This window comes from Pan paniscus, chromosome 11 (assembly GCF_029289425.2).
Source record: "Pan paniscus chromosome 11, NHGRI_mPanPan1-v2.0_pri, whole genome shotgun sequence".
Classification (NCBI taxonomy): Eukaryota; Metazoa; Chordata; class Mammalia; order Primates; family Hominidae; genus Pan; species Pan paniscus.
In genome coordinates, this window is record NC_073260.2 from 27192468 (window position 1) to 27213926 (window position 21459).

A 21459-nucleotide genomic window follows, 5' to 3' on the forward strand; every position below is an offset into this window, starting at 1 on the left:
TTACCCAGGCTGGAGTGCAGTGGTGCAACCATGCCTCACTGCAGCCTGGAACTCGTGGGCTCAAGCAATCCTTCCACCTCAGCCTCCTGAGTAGCTGGGAATACAGGCAGATACCACCATGCCTGGCTAATTTCAAAGTTTTTATAGAGAGGCGGGGTCTCACTATGTTTTCCAGGCTTCTCTTGAACTCTTGGCCTGAAGTAACCCACCCACCCTCCTAAAGTGCTGGGATTCTAGGTGTGAGTCACTATGCCCAGCCTGTTTTTTTCCATAGTAATTGTCACCTTACATGCCATACAATTAACTTATTGCATATTCTGTGTATTGTTTATTCTGTTTTTAATCTCTCATACTTCACCAGGGCAGACTTGGGGAGTAGGATGCCTATTCAGTTTACTAATATTTCCTAATTCTGGAAGCAAAATAACCATGCAAACAATATTTGCTGAATAAATGTTTATTATTCTGTTTTTTCCACTACTGGTTTGAAGTTTAGCACTGCTTCTGTTTTTATCTAGATTTTTAACTTTCAAACATTTTACCAAAATCTAATGTTAATTAATAGCTGTACCTTTTCTTACATAATAGAAGAAATTAGGACACTTGGACTCCTTTTGCCTCCTCCTTACCTGTGATGTTATTATATTTTTATGTTATTTGACTTTAGTCTTGGCAATTTGTTATTATTGTTTTGTACAATCAGTGATTAAACCATATATAACTCTTTAGGCTTTTCATTCCTTCTTGCAACTCAGACATGCCATCTGAAAACACTTATATTCTGCCTGAAGGATCCTTTTTAGTATTTCACTTAGGAAAGGTCTATGGTAACATATTTGAAGTTTTTATTTGCCCCAAAATATCTTTCTTTTTTTAATCAATTTTAAGAGTTATTTTTGCTGAGTATAAAGTTGTAGGTTGACAGGTATTTTTTCTTTCAGCGTATTAAAGATACCATTCTGTGGTATTCTGATGTCCATTGTTGCTCTTAGAAAGTCAGTTGTCAAGCTAACTGCTGCTCTGTTTTTTCTGGCTGTTCTTTAGGGATTTTCCTTTTTGGTGTCCTTTTTCTTTTGTGTACTTTCAGTATGATGTATTCATTTAAGGATTTATTTTTATTCTAATTGGAGCTCATTGGGCTTCTTGAGTCAGTGGATTGTTTGTTAGTTTTAGTGGTTCTAGAAATTATCCTTTCATATATTCCCCCTTAACACTATTTCTCTCCTGCCTTTCTGGAGCTTTGATTAGACATGTTATACCCCTATACTGTCCTCAGTGTGTAAAACTTAACTTTTCTTTCTGAGCTGCATTTGGAATAATTCTTAGGACCTAACTTTCCGTTCACTGATGACGCTCTTCAGCTTGGTTTAATTGTTGTTAAATCTGTCCTATAATTTTAGATCTTAGCAATTGTGGCTTTCATTTCTAGAAATTTTATTTGGTTCATTTTTAAAAAGTGTCTCCTGTACTACAGATTTTTTTTTGTATGTCTTTTTTCAAACATACTATTTAAATCTTCATCTGCTTAATTTAGTATCTCAGATTTTTTGCAATTTTCTTTCTGCTTAGATATTTCTGACTTTTTGGGTTTTTTTGTGGGGGAGGGTGGGGATGAGTTATTCACTTTACTTGGAGAATTAATTATGATTGTCCTTTGAGGCTCAGGATTAAGGTGTTTGTTCCTCCAGAGAGAATTTGCTTGCCTGCAGCATTAAAGGCTCTACGTTCAGGATCATTTCAACCTAAATTCATAGCTTGATTTTCCTTTGGACTTCCAAGAAATGTAAATTTGGACTGTAAATTTTTGTGAAAGCTTCCTTTTGGTTAGAACTTTTCAGGGGACTTTTCTCCCTTCTCTGCTGGTCACAAAGCAAACCTTCCTTGTAGTCTTTTGAAGATGGGAGGAATAGTAGATAGGGTAGGTTATTTTCAGCTTATATTAATAGGTTAATGCAGTGAGAGTATCCTGTTGACTTCTCACTGTGGGCTAACCCTGGGATTTGCTTCTGGCCTGCTACCCCATGAGCTGATCAAACCAAAGCTCAGTGTCACAGGGTTAGAGTTTGGGCCTAGTTACTCCTTATAATCTCGGCAACTTTTAGGTTTTTTTTTTTTTTTTTCTTTTTTATTGATCATTCTTGGGTGTTTCTCGCAGAGGGGGATTTGGCAGGGTCACAGGACAATAGTGGAGGGAAGGTCAGCAGATAAACAAGTGAACAAAGTTCTCTGGTTTTCCTAGGTTTTTTAAAGAAAGTCTTTATACTTGTTCATTGAGCGTTTTTCTGCAGTAAGGTTAGTTTATGTTAATTATTCTCCAATTTAGACATTAAGCTTGTTTCTTTAGGATTTTGCTATTTCAAATAACACTGTGATAAACTGATTTCATAGGTTAAAATGTTATCTTATGTATTAATTCGTATTGCCTTGGTTGCTATCATGGTGGTACATTTTCCAAATGTGAAGAATCCGTTCTTATTCGGATCTGAAACATTTTTCTTAAAGGTTTGTGTAATTGCCTCATTCTGAAATGAAGATATGAATCCACTGTCTAACAGGTTACTTTGCTATATGATGTTTCTGTTTCTGCTCATTTAGGGAGTGTGGATTATATAGACACTTGAAAAATGTGTGTTTTGTCAAATTTTAGCAAATGTTCTTATTAATCTTATTTTACATGGAAACAGTTATTCAAATTTGGTCTTGATAATTGTTTGCCAGTCCTTTTATGTATTTCTATTTAATGTTCTATGATAGTTATCTCAAAATCTTTCCTCATTTCTCTCAAATCTACTGCTTGCTAGAGCTCTCTCTGCTCACCCCTTCTGTAGCCATCTGTGTTAGCCACTTTGCTGTCCTTTACAACTACTCCCCCTCATCAGTGGTTGATAGAAATTAATGTTTATTTCTCTCCCATGCCTCGGCAGCTGTGAATAAGCTCTTGCAGCCATCCTCCACTTGCCTTTTTTATCTAGGGCCCACGCTAAAGATCCACTCCTTTTTGAGACATGGCATTCTTGGGGCAGAGAGTGAAGAATAAGGGAGCAGATATAAACCCTTAATGCCATTTAAAGGCTCTGTGTAGAAGTAACATGTGTCATTTCCACCAGTATTCTTTGGGAAAAACATGACATGATCAAGCCCAGTGTGAACTGCATGGAAATATGTGCTCTTCCACCTAAAGGCATTGCAAGTCATGTTTGGCCAGTTATATAGAAGGGGGCAAGTGAATATTTGGCAACAATAATACAATATCCACCGTATCTCTCCTTATTGTTTAACTTTGTTTTTAGCCTTTCTAGTGTAGATGTTCATAATTGCTTGTGTCTATCTTGAGGCCTCTTTGTGAAGTCTTCCTTTGCGCCTTTAATACAGTGTTTTCTGTTGTAAAAATGAATCATTTTACCTATGATCTTGAGCTTGCTTGTGTGTAGGTTTAGCAAAGACAAAATCTTGTCTGCTTTGTTCAGACTCCTCACTAGAATGCTTAGCTCATGATATGCTCTCAACATGTATTTGTTAAATGGATTTCACTCTCCCTTCTTACTTCATCAGTTATTCTGTCAGTGACTCTCATTTTTTGAATCTCAGTGTCAATTCTCTGGGCTAATTCTATCCCTGCAGTCTCTTGTGACTGTATTTTCTTGAATTACTATAATTAGTCACATATTTAATAAATTATATTAAATAATTCTTTTTAATGAAGAAAATAAAATTATATGAGTTTTTAACTCCTGGAAAATAGAGCCTACATACTTGTGCCTATAAATACAGTCATCTCCCTATCATTGAAAAAGCAAACTCCCCCCTTTGAGGTTTGCAGTCCAACCTCTCACTATTTCTGTAATACTGTTGTTTTACCTTTTTCATTTCTCATTCTCTGTGCCCTATATTGAAGGTCCTTCCCATCCCCCTTTTGAAACTATTCCTCTAGATTCTGAGGTACTATAATTCCTTGTTTTTTTCCTGTTTGTAGGGCTAGTCTCTTCCTCTTTTCTGTAGGATATTCCCTTTCCTTCTATTGCTTAAGTGTACCTATACCCCCAGGCTGTATCTTTAGCCTTCTTCATTTCTTGTCTTGTGCTCTTTTTAAGTGGAGCTCTCATTTGTATGGCTTTCACATTTATTTCTACACAGGTAATTCACAAATTTATGTGTTTACTTACAATAATCTGAGTTTGCGCCCTTATTTCCACTTTTGGCCATTTCTATTTGAATATCTCATCATCATCTTAAATTTGATGTTCCCCCAAACCAAATTAATCATTTGTCTGCTAAAACTGACTCTCCATTGGAACTCCCGTTTTTGTTGATGATATACAGTCAACAGGCTTCTTAAAGGAAAGAGAAGACCAGCATTTGTTTAGCATTTAGTACACACTAAGTACTGTGCTTCTTCAATTACATAATATCTGGCTCAGGTTTTACCTCCAGTGAAAACTTCTCTGACCAGTCACAGTGAATCCTCTGTGATCACTTCTTATTCCAATTGTAATATATTTGAATTTGTACCTTTCGACCCTCATCATGAATCTCCTATAATTCATACTTGTAGTTTGTAAGCCTCTCAAAGGCAAGGATTTTAACTCATTTTTTTTTAAATCAGCATAGTTACCCCACAGATACAGATTTAATAACATTTAGTAAGTAACTGATTTTTCATTGTGAAATATTGCTCTAAATAAGAGAAAGAATCTCAGGCTAGTCCAAAACTAAATCATAGCTAAACTGTACTCTTGGTCCTTGAACCCAATTGAAAGGGGTTAGCCTTTGGAAGTGGCAGAGGCTCTTTTTATACGTTAAAGATCACTTGTTGAACAGATCTTTACTCCGTAACAGAATCTCTTTGTTAGTAATATACTTTCATAGAGCCATTTTATATTGCTTTGATAACGATATTTATAGAAGGTAGTGTGTTTACTTTAGCTTCTCTTTCCCATTAGGTGCACCAGGTATAATTTCTTCACCATATGCAGGGGCTGCTGGATTTGCCCCAGCCATTGGATTTCCTCAAGCTACAGGTGATTCTTTTAAGTTGGATTTGAAATGACTTTTAATGAAGTTGTATATTTTCTAGGAACTTACCAAGATGAAGAATGTTATCATATTTGAAGAATTTACCATAAAGCATTATGCATATCAGCTGTAGAAGTGTAGTGATTTATATGATATGTAGCTTCCTTGTTATTTACAAATTATTCTCTCTGGTCCTATTTTTAATTCCAATAATCAGTATGTGTTCTGCATCATTTATGTTTGCTTTTGGCACAAATAACTATAGGCTAACTACATTAAATAACCTTAGATTTGCCTTTCCAGTTGTTATATAAAATGTATAAGCTGCTCTGTCTTTACTGATAAACTTATCAATTATGTGTTGAACAGACCTGTCTTATCTTTGGGCCTTCAATGCCTTTGACAGTACTCGACAAATAATATGCAGTCATACTATACATTCACTATTCATCTTTGGAAAACCTTTTGTCATTATGGGTTTTGAAGATTACGATAGAGGGGTATGCATGCTGTTTATTTCAGGGGATATATATTTTGTCTCTTTAGCTAATGGAGGTAATTAAGAGATAGGAGTTGATTAATACATTGATAATGATTCCCATTATTTTCAAAACAGTAAACAAAATGAATTTGATTATAATTTAAGGAAAAGAGAAAATGTTACTTTATGGTTTTATCTCTGGTGTCTAAAGAAAACACTGAGGTTGGTGATTAGGGGAATGACAGTGGTAAGCCTACTCCACATATTTCCAACTTAAACTGATTCATGACTGTAACTACATTTTAAATTGCAACATAGCTGCTTTCTGGCAGTAATCTTTATATTCTAACCTTTGAATTCTGGGAATTTTAACTACTCTCTCTCTCTCTTTTTTTTTTGTTGTTGTTGTTGTGAGACAGATAGCTCACTCTGTTGCCCAGGCTGGAATGCAGTGGTGCAATCTTGGCTTACTGCAACCTCCACTTCCTGGGTTCAAATGATTCTCATGCCTCAGCCTTCTGAGTAGCTGGGACTAGAAGTGCATGTCACCACGCCCAGCTAATTTTTGTATTTTTAGTAGAGGTAGGGTTTCGCCATGTTGGCTAGGCTGGTCTCAAACTCCTGGCCTCAAGCGATTAGCCTGCCTCAGCCTCCCAAAGTGCTGGGATTAAAGGGTGAGCCACTGCACCTGGCCAATAACTACTCTCTTTTTGATGGAGAGGATGGAGTTAACAGAAAGAGTGATATGAAGGTTGAGGTTTTAAATTTTACCATCTTGGTGGTTTTTAGTATATCTTAACATATGTTTAATTAAGTGAATATTCTACCTATTATGTTAAAAACATAGTTTTATTTATTTGAAGCTCCTCAAGGTTTAACAATTGGTGGACATTTTGATATGTTTTCCCTCATTTTGGATATTTCTTTTAGATATACTCTATATATAAATATTAATTAATATTAAGAAAGATGAAAAGTGAATAAAAGAGGGCTTCTGACTTGATAAGACTTTTAAGCTGATAGAAGATACACACACACACACACACACACCCCCTACGGTGTAGCTCAACTGTGCTCTTAGCTCATGAATAACAGACATACAAACAGCAAAAGTTATGCAAAAGTCAGGGTTGGACTGGAGGGGCATGGGAATATGTCATGTGAAGGCTGTTGATTTCGTGCAGTAGTATTCAGCCTGAGAATGTGGTCTGCACAGTTTTAAAATTCAGCAGTATGGATGATGGTAGTTATGACCTTCTTAGATTATCAAGCAGAATAGGCTGAATGTAAAATATATTATAATTTAATTACATGATTTGTGGTGAAGTGGTCAGACTGTTTATTTTAAAGAGTCATTAAATTAAGGAATTGGTTCATTTTGCATAAACTAGAGGTTTTACCTTAGACAGGTTTTAAGCTGAGAACACAAAATAGTGGGAAAGTGTGCTGTTTTAAGTATAGTGTCAGTATTCTGGTGTTACTGAGCTTTCAGGATTTCCATATACCTAGAGAAGTAGAGAGCTCAGAACATTTCTGCTACAAAAGAATATTGAATTCTGTAAATATCTATTTTGGTCAGAATAAAATTTAATATAGCATTTTATACAGTCACAAAATGTTTTTCCCATATAAAATGTCATATAGCACTACCTAGCATGCATGTTTTTGACTTCTGCTGAAGGACTTTAAAAAAATACATATCTGATTTTATGGTAGAAGTCAGTATGAAAAGCATATACACTTGATAGAAGGGTGTTAGGATATATCTATTGTAAGAAACAGAGGGAGTGTTTGTAGTTGATAGACCCTCTGAAAAGCCTAATAGCGTTAGGCCCAGTGAGTTCAGTTACTCTGCAGAGTACTGTGTGGATAATAGAGCACTAAGTATAGTAATGTCAATAGATGAGGAGCTCAGCTTGCAGACAGACTCTGTAGGGCAGAAAACTGGCCTTCAGTATCTTTATGGTAGCCTTGACACATTTTCTTTCGGTATTTTTCCTTTCCTCTTTATTTACTTAAATTGTATCAAGTGTTACAGTTCTTCAAATAATTAGAATATGAAATGCTTTTGGTATTTTTAAAAGGTCTATCAGTTCCAGCTGTTCCTGGAGCTCTTGGTCCTCTCACAATCACCTCCTCTGCTGTCACTGGAAGGATGGCCATTCCTGGGGCTAGTGGTATACCAGGAAATTCTGTTCTACTCGTCACAAATCTCAATCCTGATGTGAGTTGAAAAGTATTATATGTAAATAGTCTTTCAGGAGAAGGTATAGTAGCACTTTTTTCTTTCTTTCTTTCTTTCTTTCTTTCTTTCTTTTCTTTTCTTTTCTTTTCTTCTCTCTTCTCTTCTCTTCTCTTCTTTTCTTTTCTTTTCTTTTCTTTTCAGAAAGGATTTTACTCTGTTACTCAGGCTTCAGTGTGGTGCTGCATTCACTCACTGTGACCTCTGCTTCCTGGGCTCAAGTGATCCTCCCACCTCAGGCTCTCAGGTAGCTAGGACTACAGGTGCCCACTACCACGCCTGGCTAATTTTTTTTTTAATTCTTTTGTAGAAACAGGATCTTGCTATGTTGCCCAGGCTGGTCTCAAGCTCCTGGGCTCAAGCGACACACACCTCAGCCTCCCAAAGTGCTGGGATTACAGGTGTGAGCCACCATGCCTAGCCATGGTAGCTTCTGATCCAGGGTTGTATTCAAATTAAAATGCTTAAGTTTGTTTTAAGAACTTCTATTAAAATTCATCACTAGTATATACAGAAGAAGCATATAAAACCATGCTTTAAAATAAAATCAACTGCCATTACAGTATAAATAAACTTATTTTCAATTTTTACTTAAATTGTCAGACACTTAACTTTGTGTTACCCTTTACAGCTTATCACACCACATGGGCTTTTTATCCTATTTGGTAAGTTCATTTTTGCTATTTTATTATTGTCTACAGGTGTGAATTGAGCACATTTCACTTTTTTAGTAATATGTATTGATTACTTCTGTGTGCCAAGTATTGTGCTGACACTGAGGATAAAACAGTGAATAAGACTTAGTAAGTAATTACAATGATGATTTATAGTATGGGAAACATAGGTTTTGTAAAGGGAGTGTAACGCAGGGAGACCTAACCTAGCAGAGGGACTCAATAGAAATGATAGTTAAGCTGACTTGTTCAACATGAGTAAGAATCAGCCAGGCAGAAAGGGAGGGCAATGTCTTCACAGGGGAGGGGAGAGGGGAGAGATGGGTCCTGGTGCATGGAAGTGAAGGAAGCCCAGTGGTGAGCATAGGCAAGCATAATGGAGACCTGGTGAAGGTGGACAGCTGCGTAGGGTCAAAATCGTGAAGAGCTGTTAAAAGCTTTGTTAAGGAATTTGGTTTTTACCTAAGAACAATCGGAAGCCATTGAATAATTTTAAGGCAAGAGAGTGGTATAATGCGATTCAGGTTTTAAAAATAGTCTCTAAACTTTCGAACAGCATAGAAATATGAGAACAATGAAATAAGCAATATTTATTATTTTAAAGATATTTATTAAGGACAGTTTATTTTTCCATAAAACATGATTAACATCTAATGAGCAGTATGATTAATATGCTTTGATATTACTAAAAATCCTTGTTTTCATTTTGATTCAGTAATCCAAGGGTAGATTATTTCACTACTTGATTTTAATGGTTGTCATAGCTGAAGAAGATAAATCATAAATATATATAATCTAAATGCAGGGGTTTCATTGTTGCTGTACTTCAATAATTATTTCATTATTTTTTTCATGTAATCCACCAATTTTTGTCATGTTTTATCTAGAAAAGTTAGATTTTTTCCCCTTAAATCAGTGGATCTTGAAAACTGTTATATTTGAATATGTCTAACAAATAGAGTTAAAACTCACTGATATGCTTCATTTGTAAGATTTTTAAAATAAGATAGAAAACTGTTTCCAAATTTTTTGAATGTGATAGTTTTAGAGACAGGGTCTCACTGTTTCCCAGGCTGGAGTGCAGTGGTGTGATCATAGCTCACTGTAGTCTCAAACTCTTGGGCTCAAGCAGTTGTCCTCCCTCAGCCTTCCAAGTAGCTGGGATTATAAGTGCAAGCCACAACACCAGGCTGATAGGTTTTTTTAAATGGAATTTTTTCAGATGTAATTTACAACCATACAGTTTACCTGCTTTGGGTTTACAACTCAAGATTTTTGTAAATTCACAGTTGTGTGGCCATCACCACAGTCCAATTTTAGAAAATTTTCAACGCCCGAGAGAAATTCCTCATGCTCATATGCAGTCACTATAAAAGTTTTTATTAATGATTGATGCATGTAATTTTCAGTAATAAAATCAAGTATTAATAATACATTTTAATATGACTCTTTTCTAGCCAAAGCATGTTTCATACCAAAAGTAGTTAATTTCTCACTCATTTAAAAAACAGCTGGGTGCACTGCAGCTCATGCCCGTAATCCCAACACTTTGGGAGGCCAAGGCAGGAGGATCAGATTGTTTGAGACCAACCTGGGCCAGATAGTGAGACCCCATCTCTACAAAAAATAAACACCCACATTTTGCAAAACAAATGGTATATGTTTAGTTTTTAAAGAATAGTTACATCACCATTGTGTTATTTCTGAGAAAGGTAGCAAATTCGGAATACTTGTGTCCATTTTAAATTTTTAAAGTGCCATTAGTATGATAATGATGTAACTATTGAAAGATTTTTTTTTTTGAGACAGGGTCTTATTCTATTGCCCAAGCTGGAGTGCAGTGGCACAATCTTGGCTCACTGCAACCTCTACCTCCCAGGTTCAAGCAATTTTCCCACCTCAGCCTCCCGAGTAGCTGGGACTACAGGTGTGCGCCACCAGGCCTGACTAATTTTTGTATTTTTTGGTAGAGATGGGGTTTCCCCATGTTGGCCAGGCTGGTCTCGAATTCCTGACCTCAAGTGATCCACCCACCTCGGCCTCCCAAAGTGCTGGGATTATAGGTGTGAGCCACTGTGCCCTGCTGAAAGATCTTATTTTTATAATATTGATGATACTCTGTAGCACATAAACTGAAATATAATGTAATACACTGGATGAAAAAATCGAGTGAGACTGGAATTGACTTCGTAGAACCTGTTGGCTTTAATTTTATCTATATATTAAAAATTCAAAAACTGTAGTTTTTTAATATTGGTTTATATAAACAGATTAGTATAGATAAGAGTTTGATTATTATCTTTCCATACCCCAGTGAATCACTTTACCCATCCTTTAGGATATGGGACCCACTTTGGGGAACACTAGGCTAGAAAAATCGAGGGTAATAAGATCAGTTAGGATCAATTAGGTTGTCCTAATTGTCCCAGTGTGAAATGGTGTTGATAGCTTTGATGGTAGCGAGGATTGGGAGAGGTGGACAAATATGAGCGATATTTAGACCATAGAATCAATGGGTGCTGGTGATTGATTGGGTGGGTGTCAGGGTTTGAGGAAAGGAAGAAGTCAAAAGATGACTCCCAGGTGTCTGGCTGGAGCAACCGTGTGAATGATGGTATTTATCTACAGCTTTAGTGAGCACTGGGAGTGGGGAGAGGAAAGGGGGGATGAATCATTTTGGGACATAATAAGTTTAGAGTGTTGATGGGACATCCAAGTGAAAAAGAGTAAGTACATGAATAGATCTGGAACTTTGGAAGAGATAAAAATTTGCAAGTGTATGTATGGAATTGCCAAGGGAGAGTATATAGTATAAGAAATGCCTTCTTTAAGTATATTAGTAAAATTAATTAAACACAACACAATCAGACGTTAAACACAGTGTTTTGTTTTGTTTTAATTAGGAGTCTATGGTGATGTACATCGAGTGAAGATTATGTTTAATAAGAAAGAAAATGCCTTGGTTCAGATGGCGGATGCAAATCAAGCTCAGCTAGGTACTAATGATTAATAATTATTAATAATAATGCGAACTTGCCCCTTTTGTGTGTGAATTTTCCTTCAAAATACAGCTAGTAGGAATATGATTTTACAAAAGAACACCTCCTTGTGATAATGCCTTCATTATTATTTGCATCTGTCTATATGTTAGGGTTAAAAAATATTCATCACTCTTTTAAGTCTGAAGTTCATTTGTCTACTTGAACATATTGTTAATTTCTAGAGCTTTGACCCTAGGGTTTTTCCATTAAGTTTAATAAGCATGATTTGTTTTATTTCATTTTATTTATTTATTTTCCTTCCAAATTAAGTTTTCTGTAACCACTGAGTGGCTTAAAAGTTTGGGCAAACTTTGTAATGATGATACAAGAAAGGGTTCATGGCTTCACTGTTATAAAAGCTGTAAAGTATTACTCAAAATTTCTTATAAAAATGCCTTGCTTGAGATAAAACTAATATATTCAGTAACCATTTCATGAATACTTACTGTGTTCCAGGCACTCTGAAACTTCATAGCACTCTGCTCAGAAAATATTTTTTGTTTGTTTTAAATTGCTTTTATTATAGTGAAATGAAGTCATTTAATATATTTCCTTGAGGGTTTTTGGATTTTGAAACCCTTTTCACCCTCAAACTGATAATACAGTTTTAAATAACTACATAAAAATAATTTATGGTAATGTTGTCAGATACTACTGAGAAATCTATCCTAATACCCAAACTTTAAAATTTTCTTCCCATGCACTAGCAATGAACCATCTAAGTGGTCAGAGACTTTATGGGAAAGTGCTTCGTGCTACACTGTCCAAACATCAAGCAGTACAGCTTCCTCGAGAGGGACAAGAAGACCAAGGTCTGACTAAGGATTTCAGCAATAGTCCTTTGCATCGCTTTAAAAAGCCGGGCTCTAAAAACTTCCAGAATATCTTTCCACCATCGGCCACTCTGCATCTTTCCAACATTCCGTATGTACCTAATAAGTTATTAATCACTTAGATGATGAATAATCTACAATATGTGATGTGGGAGAGGTTAAAACCTCTGAAATTGTTCTAACCTAGCAGTTGTCCTGGTCAACAGTTTCTGATAAGACAATTTATTTGCCATCATGCCTTCAGAAGGTTATCTCCAATCCTACACTCTAAAATAGAAAGATACCTGTTTTAAAATTTTCTTTCCAAATAGAGAATTCACAACTAGTTATTTTTCAGTGATCAAAGGTCATAAAAAAAAATTCTAGGCAGAAGTATTCCATTGGCACGTATTTGTCCATCTGTTTGTAGAAGTAATGACTCTTACGTTAACCAATATGACAAAATCAAATTGTGTATCTAAGAATTTGGTAAAAATGGATTTCATACTTTTAATCTACAAGCTGTAAAGCCATAGATATGGTAATTACTTAAAAGCTAAACGTTATTTTCCTGTAGCCACTGTACAGGTCTCTTTATTAACCAGTGTTGTATGTGTGCTTTAGTTATCTTCAAACTCAGGGATTGACAACCTGTAGCCTACGGCTGTTTTTGTATGGCCTATGAGCTAAGAATGATTTTTACATTTTAAAATGGAAGCAAAATATTTTGTGATGTGAGAAAATTATATAAAATTCAAAATTCGCCTTTTATAAAGTTTCGTGTAATACAGCTGTACCCATTCACTTACGTGTTACTTATGGCTGCTCTTGAGTTACAACAGCAAAGCTGATTAGTTGCAGCAGAGACAATATGGCCCATACAGCCTAAGATATTTACTGTCTGGCCCTTTAAAGAAAATATCTGGCTATCTCTGTCCTAATTGTTGAAGTCCTTAGTCTACAAAAATGGCAGTTTTGTTCATGGACTTTGGAAATTGTTAAAACAAAAAAATGGCAGTTTTGTATAATTTGAACTAATACATAAAAGGGACTATAAGCTTTGGAAAAGAGATAAAAGCTGTGGGGGATGTGTGTGTATGTGTGTAAAAATTTAAAAACTTGAGGGTATAGAGAGGGGTGAAGTCTGGAACATTATTGAGAATGAGAATGGGAAGTGAATAGTAATAGAGAATAATTACTCAGAAGAATGCTGAATATCCGGCCTCCCTGCTGGTCTCCAGTTAGGCTGCATGGAGAAACCTTGAATCCAAGTTGGGCAGTGGATCAAACCTCATACCAGCCGGGAAACTGGTAGAGTCAAGGAAAAAAAAAAAAAAGTAGATTAAAAGTAGATGACATGGACTGAGAAATTTAGCAGCTCATTACTATGGAGTGTAGGGTAAATGGACAACAATTAGATACTGAGGCAGGCACCTGTCATCATTAGCTTTTAATTTTTTTAAATTAATATATATTTTTTTGAGACAGGGTCTCCCTCTGTTGCCCAGGCTGTAGTGCAGTGGTGTGATCTCAGCTCACTGCATCCTCTGCCTCCCAATCTCAAGTGATCTTCCCACCTCAGCTTTCCAAGTAGCTGGGACTACAGGTGTCGGCATGCCCAGCTAATTTTTTGTATTTTTTTGTAGAGACAGGGTTTCACCATTTGCCCAGGCAGATCTCTAACTTCTGAGCTCAAGCAATCTGCTTCCCAAAGTGTTGGGATTAGAGACGTGAACGACTGTGCCCAGCTCTGTTGTTAGCTTTTTAAATATACCACATCACGCAGGAGCTGGGCTCCAGTTGCAACCTACATAGGACATGTAGGAAGAAGAAGAAAGGATATTAATATTCTTCCAAGTTCTGGGTACTGTACTGGTGCTTTACACATGTTGCCTCATTTAATCTCCACAACAACCTTTTTTAAAAAAATTGTGATAAAATACACATAATGTAAAAATTACAGTTTTAACTATTTTTAAGTGTACAGTCCAGTATACATTCACATTAATTGCTTTACACATTATTGTGTGACCGTCACCTCTGTCCATCTGTAGAACGTTTTCATCATCCCAAACTGAAACTCTGTACCCATTAAGCAGTAACCACCTTTTTCCTCCTAACTCCCAGCTCCTGGTATCCACTATTCTATGTTGTTGTTGGCGTTATTATCCATAATGACCTTTGAAGTAAGGTCAGTATTTTCATTGTATTAATGAAACTGAGACTTAGGTTAAAAAATTTACTCAAAGTGATATACAAGTGAGTGAGGAATAGAATGTGAACCCAGGTCTGTCTTCCTACAGAGCTAATGATTGTTCTGCTATACTGTCCTTGTTGGCAGTTGTGAGATGAATCTACTTTTAGTCAGTGGACTGTCACGTGATAGACCACTATATTAGTTATGTATGGCTGTATAACAGACCACCCCAGACTTCACAGCTTAACACAGTAGTAAATGTTTATTATCTCATATTGTTACTGTGAGTCAGGAATCTAGAAGTGGCTTAGCTGGGTGGCTTTGGCTGAGTCTGTCATAAGGTTGTAATCACGATGCAAGGCAAGGATGTGGTCATCGAAAGGTTTTAACTGGAGGTAGAGGATCCATTTCCAAAATGGCTTAGTCATGTGCCTGTTTGTCGACCGAAGGCCCCAGTTCCTTGTCATGAGGACTTCTCCATAGTGTCTTCACGGTGTCCTTCCAAAGCTAATGATTCAGGAGGGGACATAGTAGAAACCACAATGTCTCTCAGCTTCAAAAGTCACACATTGTCATTTCTACAGTATCCAAAGTGTTTACAGAGGATACCTGTGTTTTCTATGGGAGGGGAATAAACAAGGGCATGAATATGAGCAGGCAAGAGTAATTGGGGGCCACCTTAGAGCCTGACAGCCACATACACACATTCAGAATTACCCTGCAAACAGTTGAAAATGTGGAACTCCAGACTGTAGCAGACAAGTCAGAGCTAGGAAACTTTGGAAGTACTACAGTTGATTACTAAAGCCAGTGGTATGACTAATAAGAATAAATATAGATTCCAGGCACAGCTGCATTAAAAGAAAAAAGAATACAGAAAGATTTTTCTTGCCCTTTATATACCTGCACATGTCTTCTGCAAGGATTGAGACAAAATTCCATTGCTTGAGGATACATGTCAGTTTTTGAACATCTTTCAGGGAACTTCCAAATCAAGTCTTTGTCATATGGCTTAATAATTCTGTTTGAAATGTACTCTAGAGATTTGATGATTGCAAGAGTTAATCTGCTTCACTTGAGAATGCGGCCCAGGTAATTGACTCCCTCTGATGTTTTCACAGCCCTTCTGTTACAGTGGATGATCTGAAGAACCTTTTCATAGAAGCTGGATGTTCAGTGAAGGCTTTTAAATTCTTTCAGTAAGTCTTTGCTTTCAAGAAATACATTAAAATTATTTAATATGGTATGCAAATTTTAAAGGTAGTTCAGTGAAGTCTTCTGGTGGAGGAAGGAGTTTGGAAGCAAAATTCATTCTAAATACTTTCTGTATTTCTTATACCATTTTCAGGAAAGATCGCAAAATGGCGCTCATTCAATTGGGATCTGTGGAAGAAGCAATTCAGGCCCTCATTGAGCTTCATAACCATGACCTTGGAGAAAATCACCACCTCAGAGTTTCCTTCTCAAAATCTACAATCTGACTTTTCTGTGAATTTTTCTCCTAAAACTGGACCATAATTTCAGTAAAACCTTCAGACATAGACTGAAGCAGCTCAAGACCAATTTTGCCTCTTTCACAAAAATAACTCTTTCTGAGTTTGATATTCAAGTATATTTTAAAAATCAAGGGATTTTTTTTTTTGTATTCCCCCTGCCCCCGCCAGTCAAAGGTTTCTTTTCCCTTTTTACCATGGTTTCTACAAAAATAACCTTCAGGAAAAAGAAAATCAGGAAAAAAAATTTTTTTTCAATAATCTTATTCTCTATATTAAATTAGATTTGAAGAGGATTAGCATTGTTTTAGTTTGGGTCCAGATCAGCCTTATACAACATTTCTAAACTCATTTGTACTTTTAAAAAATTTAAACACAGACTTCTAAAATTACTTGATGTAAGTAATTTAAATCACTTATGACCAAGTTATTAACCTTATGAATCAGAAGTCTGACCCTTGTAGGAAATTATATTCACTTATAAAGTACATCAGATCTTTGCCATATATTGATGGTTATTATGCATAAACACATTGAGTTGTGTTGGAAGCAGATTTATAAACCTGCATGTTTCCTTTGAATGATTTCTTTTTTTCACTGTAAGACACTCCTTTAAATAATGCCTATCTTTAACTTTTTAAGACTATTTGGAAAAATGCAGTGTCTCAGCTGTCCCCAGGGAAATTAAGTGGAATTCAACTAAGATCTGTTAAGAAGATGTCAGAATAACTAATAATTTTATTAGGAAAAAATCATGTTTTAAATTTCAAAATGACACTTATTTGTCAAGTAATATGATCTTGGAAAATTTTAAAGAAAAATAATCCTACTTATAAACTACTTTTTTATAATTGTTTTCAGAAAAAAAGTTTACAGTCTTAAGGAAAATATTCAGGTCTATCATATGGTTTGACAGATTTTTTAAAAGTTATTTTTGGTAAGGTCTTCTTTTAGAAAAAAATTAATCTCAAGGGTTTTTTGTACCACTATAATCTCTAATACTTAGAATTACTGTGTATTTACTTAATTTCTTATTATGTGCCTTATTATGTGCTTAAGATACAATAGGTTAGAGTTTAATCTAAATATCTTGAAAGCTATATTGTGGGCTTGGTAAGCATTTTGTTTTTTCTTTCTCTGTTTTGGTAAGGATTTAAAATTTTTTTCATTGCAATTTTAAGTGGTTTTCAATAAGTAATAGTTTTTATCAAATTTTTGGTGCTTGGTGCAGAGACGGTGTGGGGAAGGGTGAATGGTTTTGGGAATAATTCAGTGCACACCTGTAGGCCTCTTTACATTGTGACTGATAGGGGTTATTGCATATCAATTTGGGGCTGTAGAGTGCAATCTCAGTTTCATCTTTTTCACCCATCAGAATTTGTCTCAGGATTACTTGGTTTTTCTCAGTCCTCAAGCGAGAACTTGCTTTTCTTTGTTAATGTGACTTTCATTACTGAGTACCCACGTATTTGGAGTATGAGAAGGTGGGTTATTTCTCATACTCTGTCCCTCTCTTTTTCATTGAATGTAAGAGTACATTTTAATGTTGCTTCAGTGATTGTATAATGTAAAATTGTTTCTTTTTAATAAGAAACTTTGCTATTATTTCTTCAATTGTTGATCAGAATTTTTTAAAGCAGAATTTGTCAAAAGGGTCATTTTTTTGTCTACCCCTTTTACACTTTTCAGATTCTCAGAGTGTCTCATCTCAACTTTTAAAAGAATAAAGAATATCTTGCTGGGCATGGTGGTGTGCGCCTGTGCGCCTGTAGTCCCAGCTACAGGCTGAGCCTGTAGGCAGGAGGCTACAGGCAGGAGGATCACTTGAGCCCAGGAGTTCAAGGCTGCAGTGCGCTATGATCACATTTGTGAATAGCCACTTCACTCCAGCCCTGGAACATAGTGTGACCCCTTCTCTTAAAAGTAAAAATTAAGAAAATCTCAATCTCTTTGCTGTATTCCAGTGATTAATTTGAACATAGGGAGGTTTTTACAGAAGAAATTTTACCAAAAAATAGAGACTGCAAGAGATGATACAGATTGTTTAAAAAGCAGAATTCACTCATCACTGAGCAACACTTAGTTGGTAGAATAGAAAGGAGGGATACTAAGTTAAGACTTTTCAAGTGGATCAGTTTGGCTGAATAGATAGATATACTCATGTATGTAGTTGTGGGAGTTTTTAGTTTTTTGTTTTTTTACTTATGAAATAAGTTTTGACCTAGACACAAGGGGTATATGAAGGAGGAAAAAAATTTCTTTGCAAAATCTCCCAAAACTTGCTTTTTTTTTCCTTCCACACAGGCACTATTATAATTTTCAGTGCCATGTTAAATTGGATTATTTCATTTACTTTAAGTTAGGAATTACTGTGTAATTTATTAATTCATGATTCTCATAACATTCAGCATAAGTGTAGCAAAGTTGCTAATAACGGAAGGGGATCATAGTGGTGTTGAATGTAACTTTGAAGTAGGGAATGGCCTTTTAAGTCTGAGAGAGAACATTTGAATCCTTTTCAGGGATTTGTGTAGGGGTGTGTTTGTGTGTGTGTGTGAATGTGTGTGTGTGTAGATAAGTGTATATACATAAATACACTCTTCTAAAGTTGTATATACATATGCACATTACATACATTTTAATTTATTGACAAAATTAACCAAATTAAGATTTGGAGATGTGGGATGTTCTTGTTTTAAAATAGCATGTTTGAAACCATCAGTTTGTGTCTAAAATTAGCTGTAGCACATGGATGTTGTCCATATTAAGCTATTTGCTGTTTGAATTATAGAGGTCTACAGTATTTGTGTTGGCATAGTTTTTGTAAAAAAAGATTAAAAAATATCAGGATGGTGGAAAAACTAGATCTGTGTATCTCTGTTTTGGCATGCATTTATTCAGTATCTTCTAGCAATGGTTTTTCTCTGTTGATCTACCGTAGTATCCTATTTTTAAGTTTATTTTATTTTTAAGGAGTATTGTCATCACTTTTCAAGGTGTCTTGACTTCTACACAAAATATATATATTCAGGACTTTAAAAAATAGCAGTACACATTTAACAGTAGCGAATTACACCAAAATGATTTACTTTGAGATTTGAATAATTTGCATAGCAGTAAAATGTGTTTTGTGTAACATACAAATAGAAAAATGACCCAGTATCTTAATTGATACTTACTGGAGAGTATCAGAATTACCCAGCAGCTCTTACAGAATGCCATAAATTCTTTAAGACTAAATATTGAAATCAATTATTTGAAGTAATGTTTCTGATTTACTGTTAAAAGTTGCTGAGCTCAGTTTTTGGAGATATCATTTCTGCCTGCCTGTTCCCTTATGACAGTGTGAGGCCTCCTTTGGCTCCACCTAGTATGATAATCATGGGTACTGTTTTAGTTGATGAGAAGTGGCTCCTATGAATGCCTCTGCTCAATTTCTTTTTATTTTACTTCATTTTATTTTTAGGGGTCTCGCCATGTTTCCCAGACTGGTCTCCAACTCCTGGGCTCAAGTGATTCTCCTGCTTCCACCTCCCCACAGTGCTGGGATTACAGGCATGAGCCACCACGCCTGGCTCTCTGTTCTTTTCAATGTCTCCGTGGCATCAGTCAGCAGTGCTTACATGTTTAGCATATTGTCATGCAGTTTCTCTTCTGTTCCCACGAGATATTTTTGGACAAAAAATTGACAAAAGTACATGTGTTTTTCCCCACCTATCCCTTAGAAAACCTAATGTGTACTGCTATTTTTAAAACCAAAAAGAGACAGCGTGACGATGCGTAAAGCATTTTTCTTAGCCTTTCCTTTGTCTTGATCTGTTAATGAGAACAAAACTGCCAGACTCAAAATACTCTACTATTGTGCTGAAAGAAATACAACTTAGATTGCACAAAATTTGAAAATATAACTCAGATGTCTTTTAAAAGAGTTGTGTTGTTATCTACAAGACTATTAGCAGTCTTTTTTCAGAGCAAATTTTAACAGCTAGTTGTGAGTGGTTTAAAATATAGAAAATTATTAAAATCTTAGTTTGAGGGGTTTTATAGTGGGAGAAAAAACAGGACCAAAGTTTATGTGCCTTCTTCAGTAGTCTTAATTGACCTTTTCTTCCTATTTGAGACTAAAGTAGTATCAGTATTCTGGTTTTCAGGAAATATGTACTATATAGTTTTAAAAGAATGTTGTCCCACCAACTATTCATCCAAGCAAAGAATTGTAACTATAAATAAAGTCTCAGTTACACTTTTGCCTTTATCACATAATATTCATAGTAGAGCATTGTGCAGGTCCAAGAATAGAGCTGCTCAAAATCTTTGTGGTAGTTTCCTTAGTTTTTGTAACCTGAGGCATATGTTCCAGAGAACAGGGATATTTGTCTGGTCGAGTGACCTTGGTGATCATAGTCATAATTGAAAGATGCCTATGGCATGCTTAAATCAGCATTGTCAACTGATTTGTTGTTGTTGTATCATTTTCACTTCTTGGATCTATGTAGTAGTTGTAATAACAAATATTTAAATGCTATTTTTTTGATGCCATTAAAAAAATCATACTCTGGCCTTTTTTCCCCCTTACTGTTGTTTCCCAGATCTTTTAAAAATTCATCCCATATCCAGAAAGTACCAGTTACAAAGATTGCTGACCAAGCAAAGTTTTGCATCAAAATGTCACCTCATTGCTCTGACCAAAGACTGACTGTTGTGGTTTTAACTCCTCTCTGTGAAGCATTTTGCATTTTCCCCAAGCTCCTTTCTGAAAGAAGACCCAGTGCAGAGCGGCCTTTACTTTCAGTTTCTACTGCTGAATAGACTACTTAGAGAAAATGTGAGTTTCAGTGTGAACAAATGGATTAGGATGACGAGTTTGATGGGCATTTTCAGTACTGTATCTAAGAAAAAAAAAAATAGCACAGCTAGGAGCCTCTGACATTGTCTGGTGTTTTACGTGGTCTGTTCATCAAAATTCCCCTTTTCAGTTTTTAAGAATGTTCGTCTAACAGAAGAAAATGCTGTAAATATTTGTAACAACATTTTTTTTAACAAGGCCAAAAAAGAAAAAAAGGTTTTTGGGAACAAGTGAACTTATAAAGTGGTTTTATATAAAACATCAATTGTCTTGTATATTTTGGATAAGCAGCAGTACCAGCTTTCATTTGTAACAGAGTTTGTGGCATTGGAAAAAAAGGATTCTGTGATTGTTGAAGTGAATTATGTTATAAATGCAAAGAGAAGATAAAATATTAAAAAACATATTTTCTAAATGCGTAGTGCATGGTTAATTCAAGCTTCTGTACACTACAGTATATTCCATTTTCGTTCAGTTTGTATATTTGCTGACTATTACTTGATATCTCTAATCTCTTTTCCTAACAAATATAGCATTGTAGCATGCCTTTTAATAAATGTCATGACATCTGTACTCTCTTAAAATTTTTCTGTGTTCTTGTCTGTACTTTGGGTTTCCCTTTGTCTTACCTGTAATTCTAATGATGTCCTATTTTCTTTT

General features: G+C 35.6%; 1 protein-coding gene across 17 annotated transcripts in view; it reads left to right on the forward strand.

Annotated features, from left to right (window-relative positions):
- Positions 1–21214, forward strand: part of PTBP3 (polypyrimidine tract binding protein 3) — a 159722-nt gene extending 138508 nt beyond the window's left edge. For 16 of the 17 annotated variants that reach the window (XM_008963242.6, XM_055117248.2, XM_003810858.5 and 13 more), the window contains 7 exons: positions 4941–5018; positions 7579–7718; positions 8368–8401; positions 11314–11406; positions 12159–12375; positions 15582–15659; positions 15809–21214. In XM_008963242.6, the coding sequence (XP_008961490.1) occupies positions 4941–5018; positions 7579–7718; positions 8368–8401; positions 11314–11406; positions 12159–12375; positions 15582–15659; positions 15809–15941 (773 nt within the window). In that variant the 3' untranslated portion in view covers positions 15942–21214. The remainder of the gene's footprint in view (positions 1–4940; positions 5019–7578; positions 7719–8367; positions 8402–11313; positions 11407–12158; positions 12376–15581; positions 15660–15808) is intronic. The other variant, XM_063594265.1, reaches the window with a different exon arrangement.
- The last annotated feature ends 245 nt before the right edge of the window (positions 21215–21459 follow it).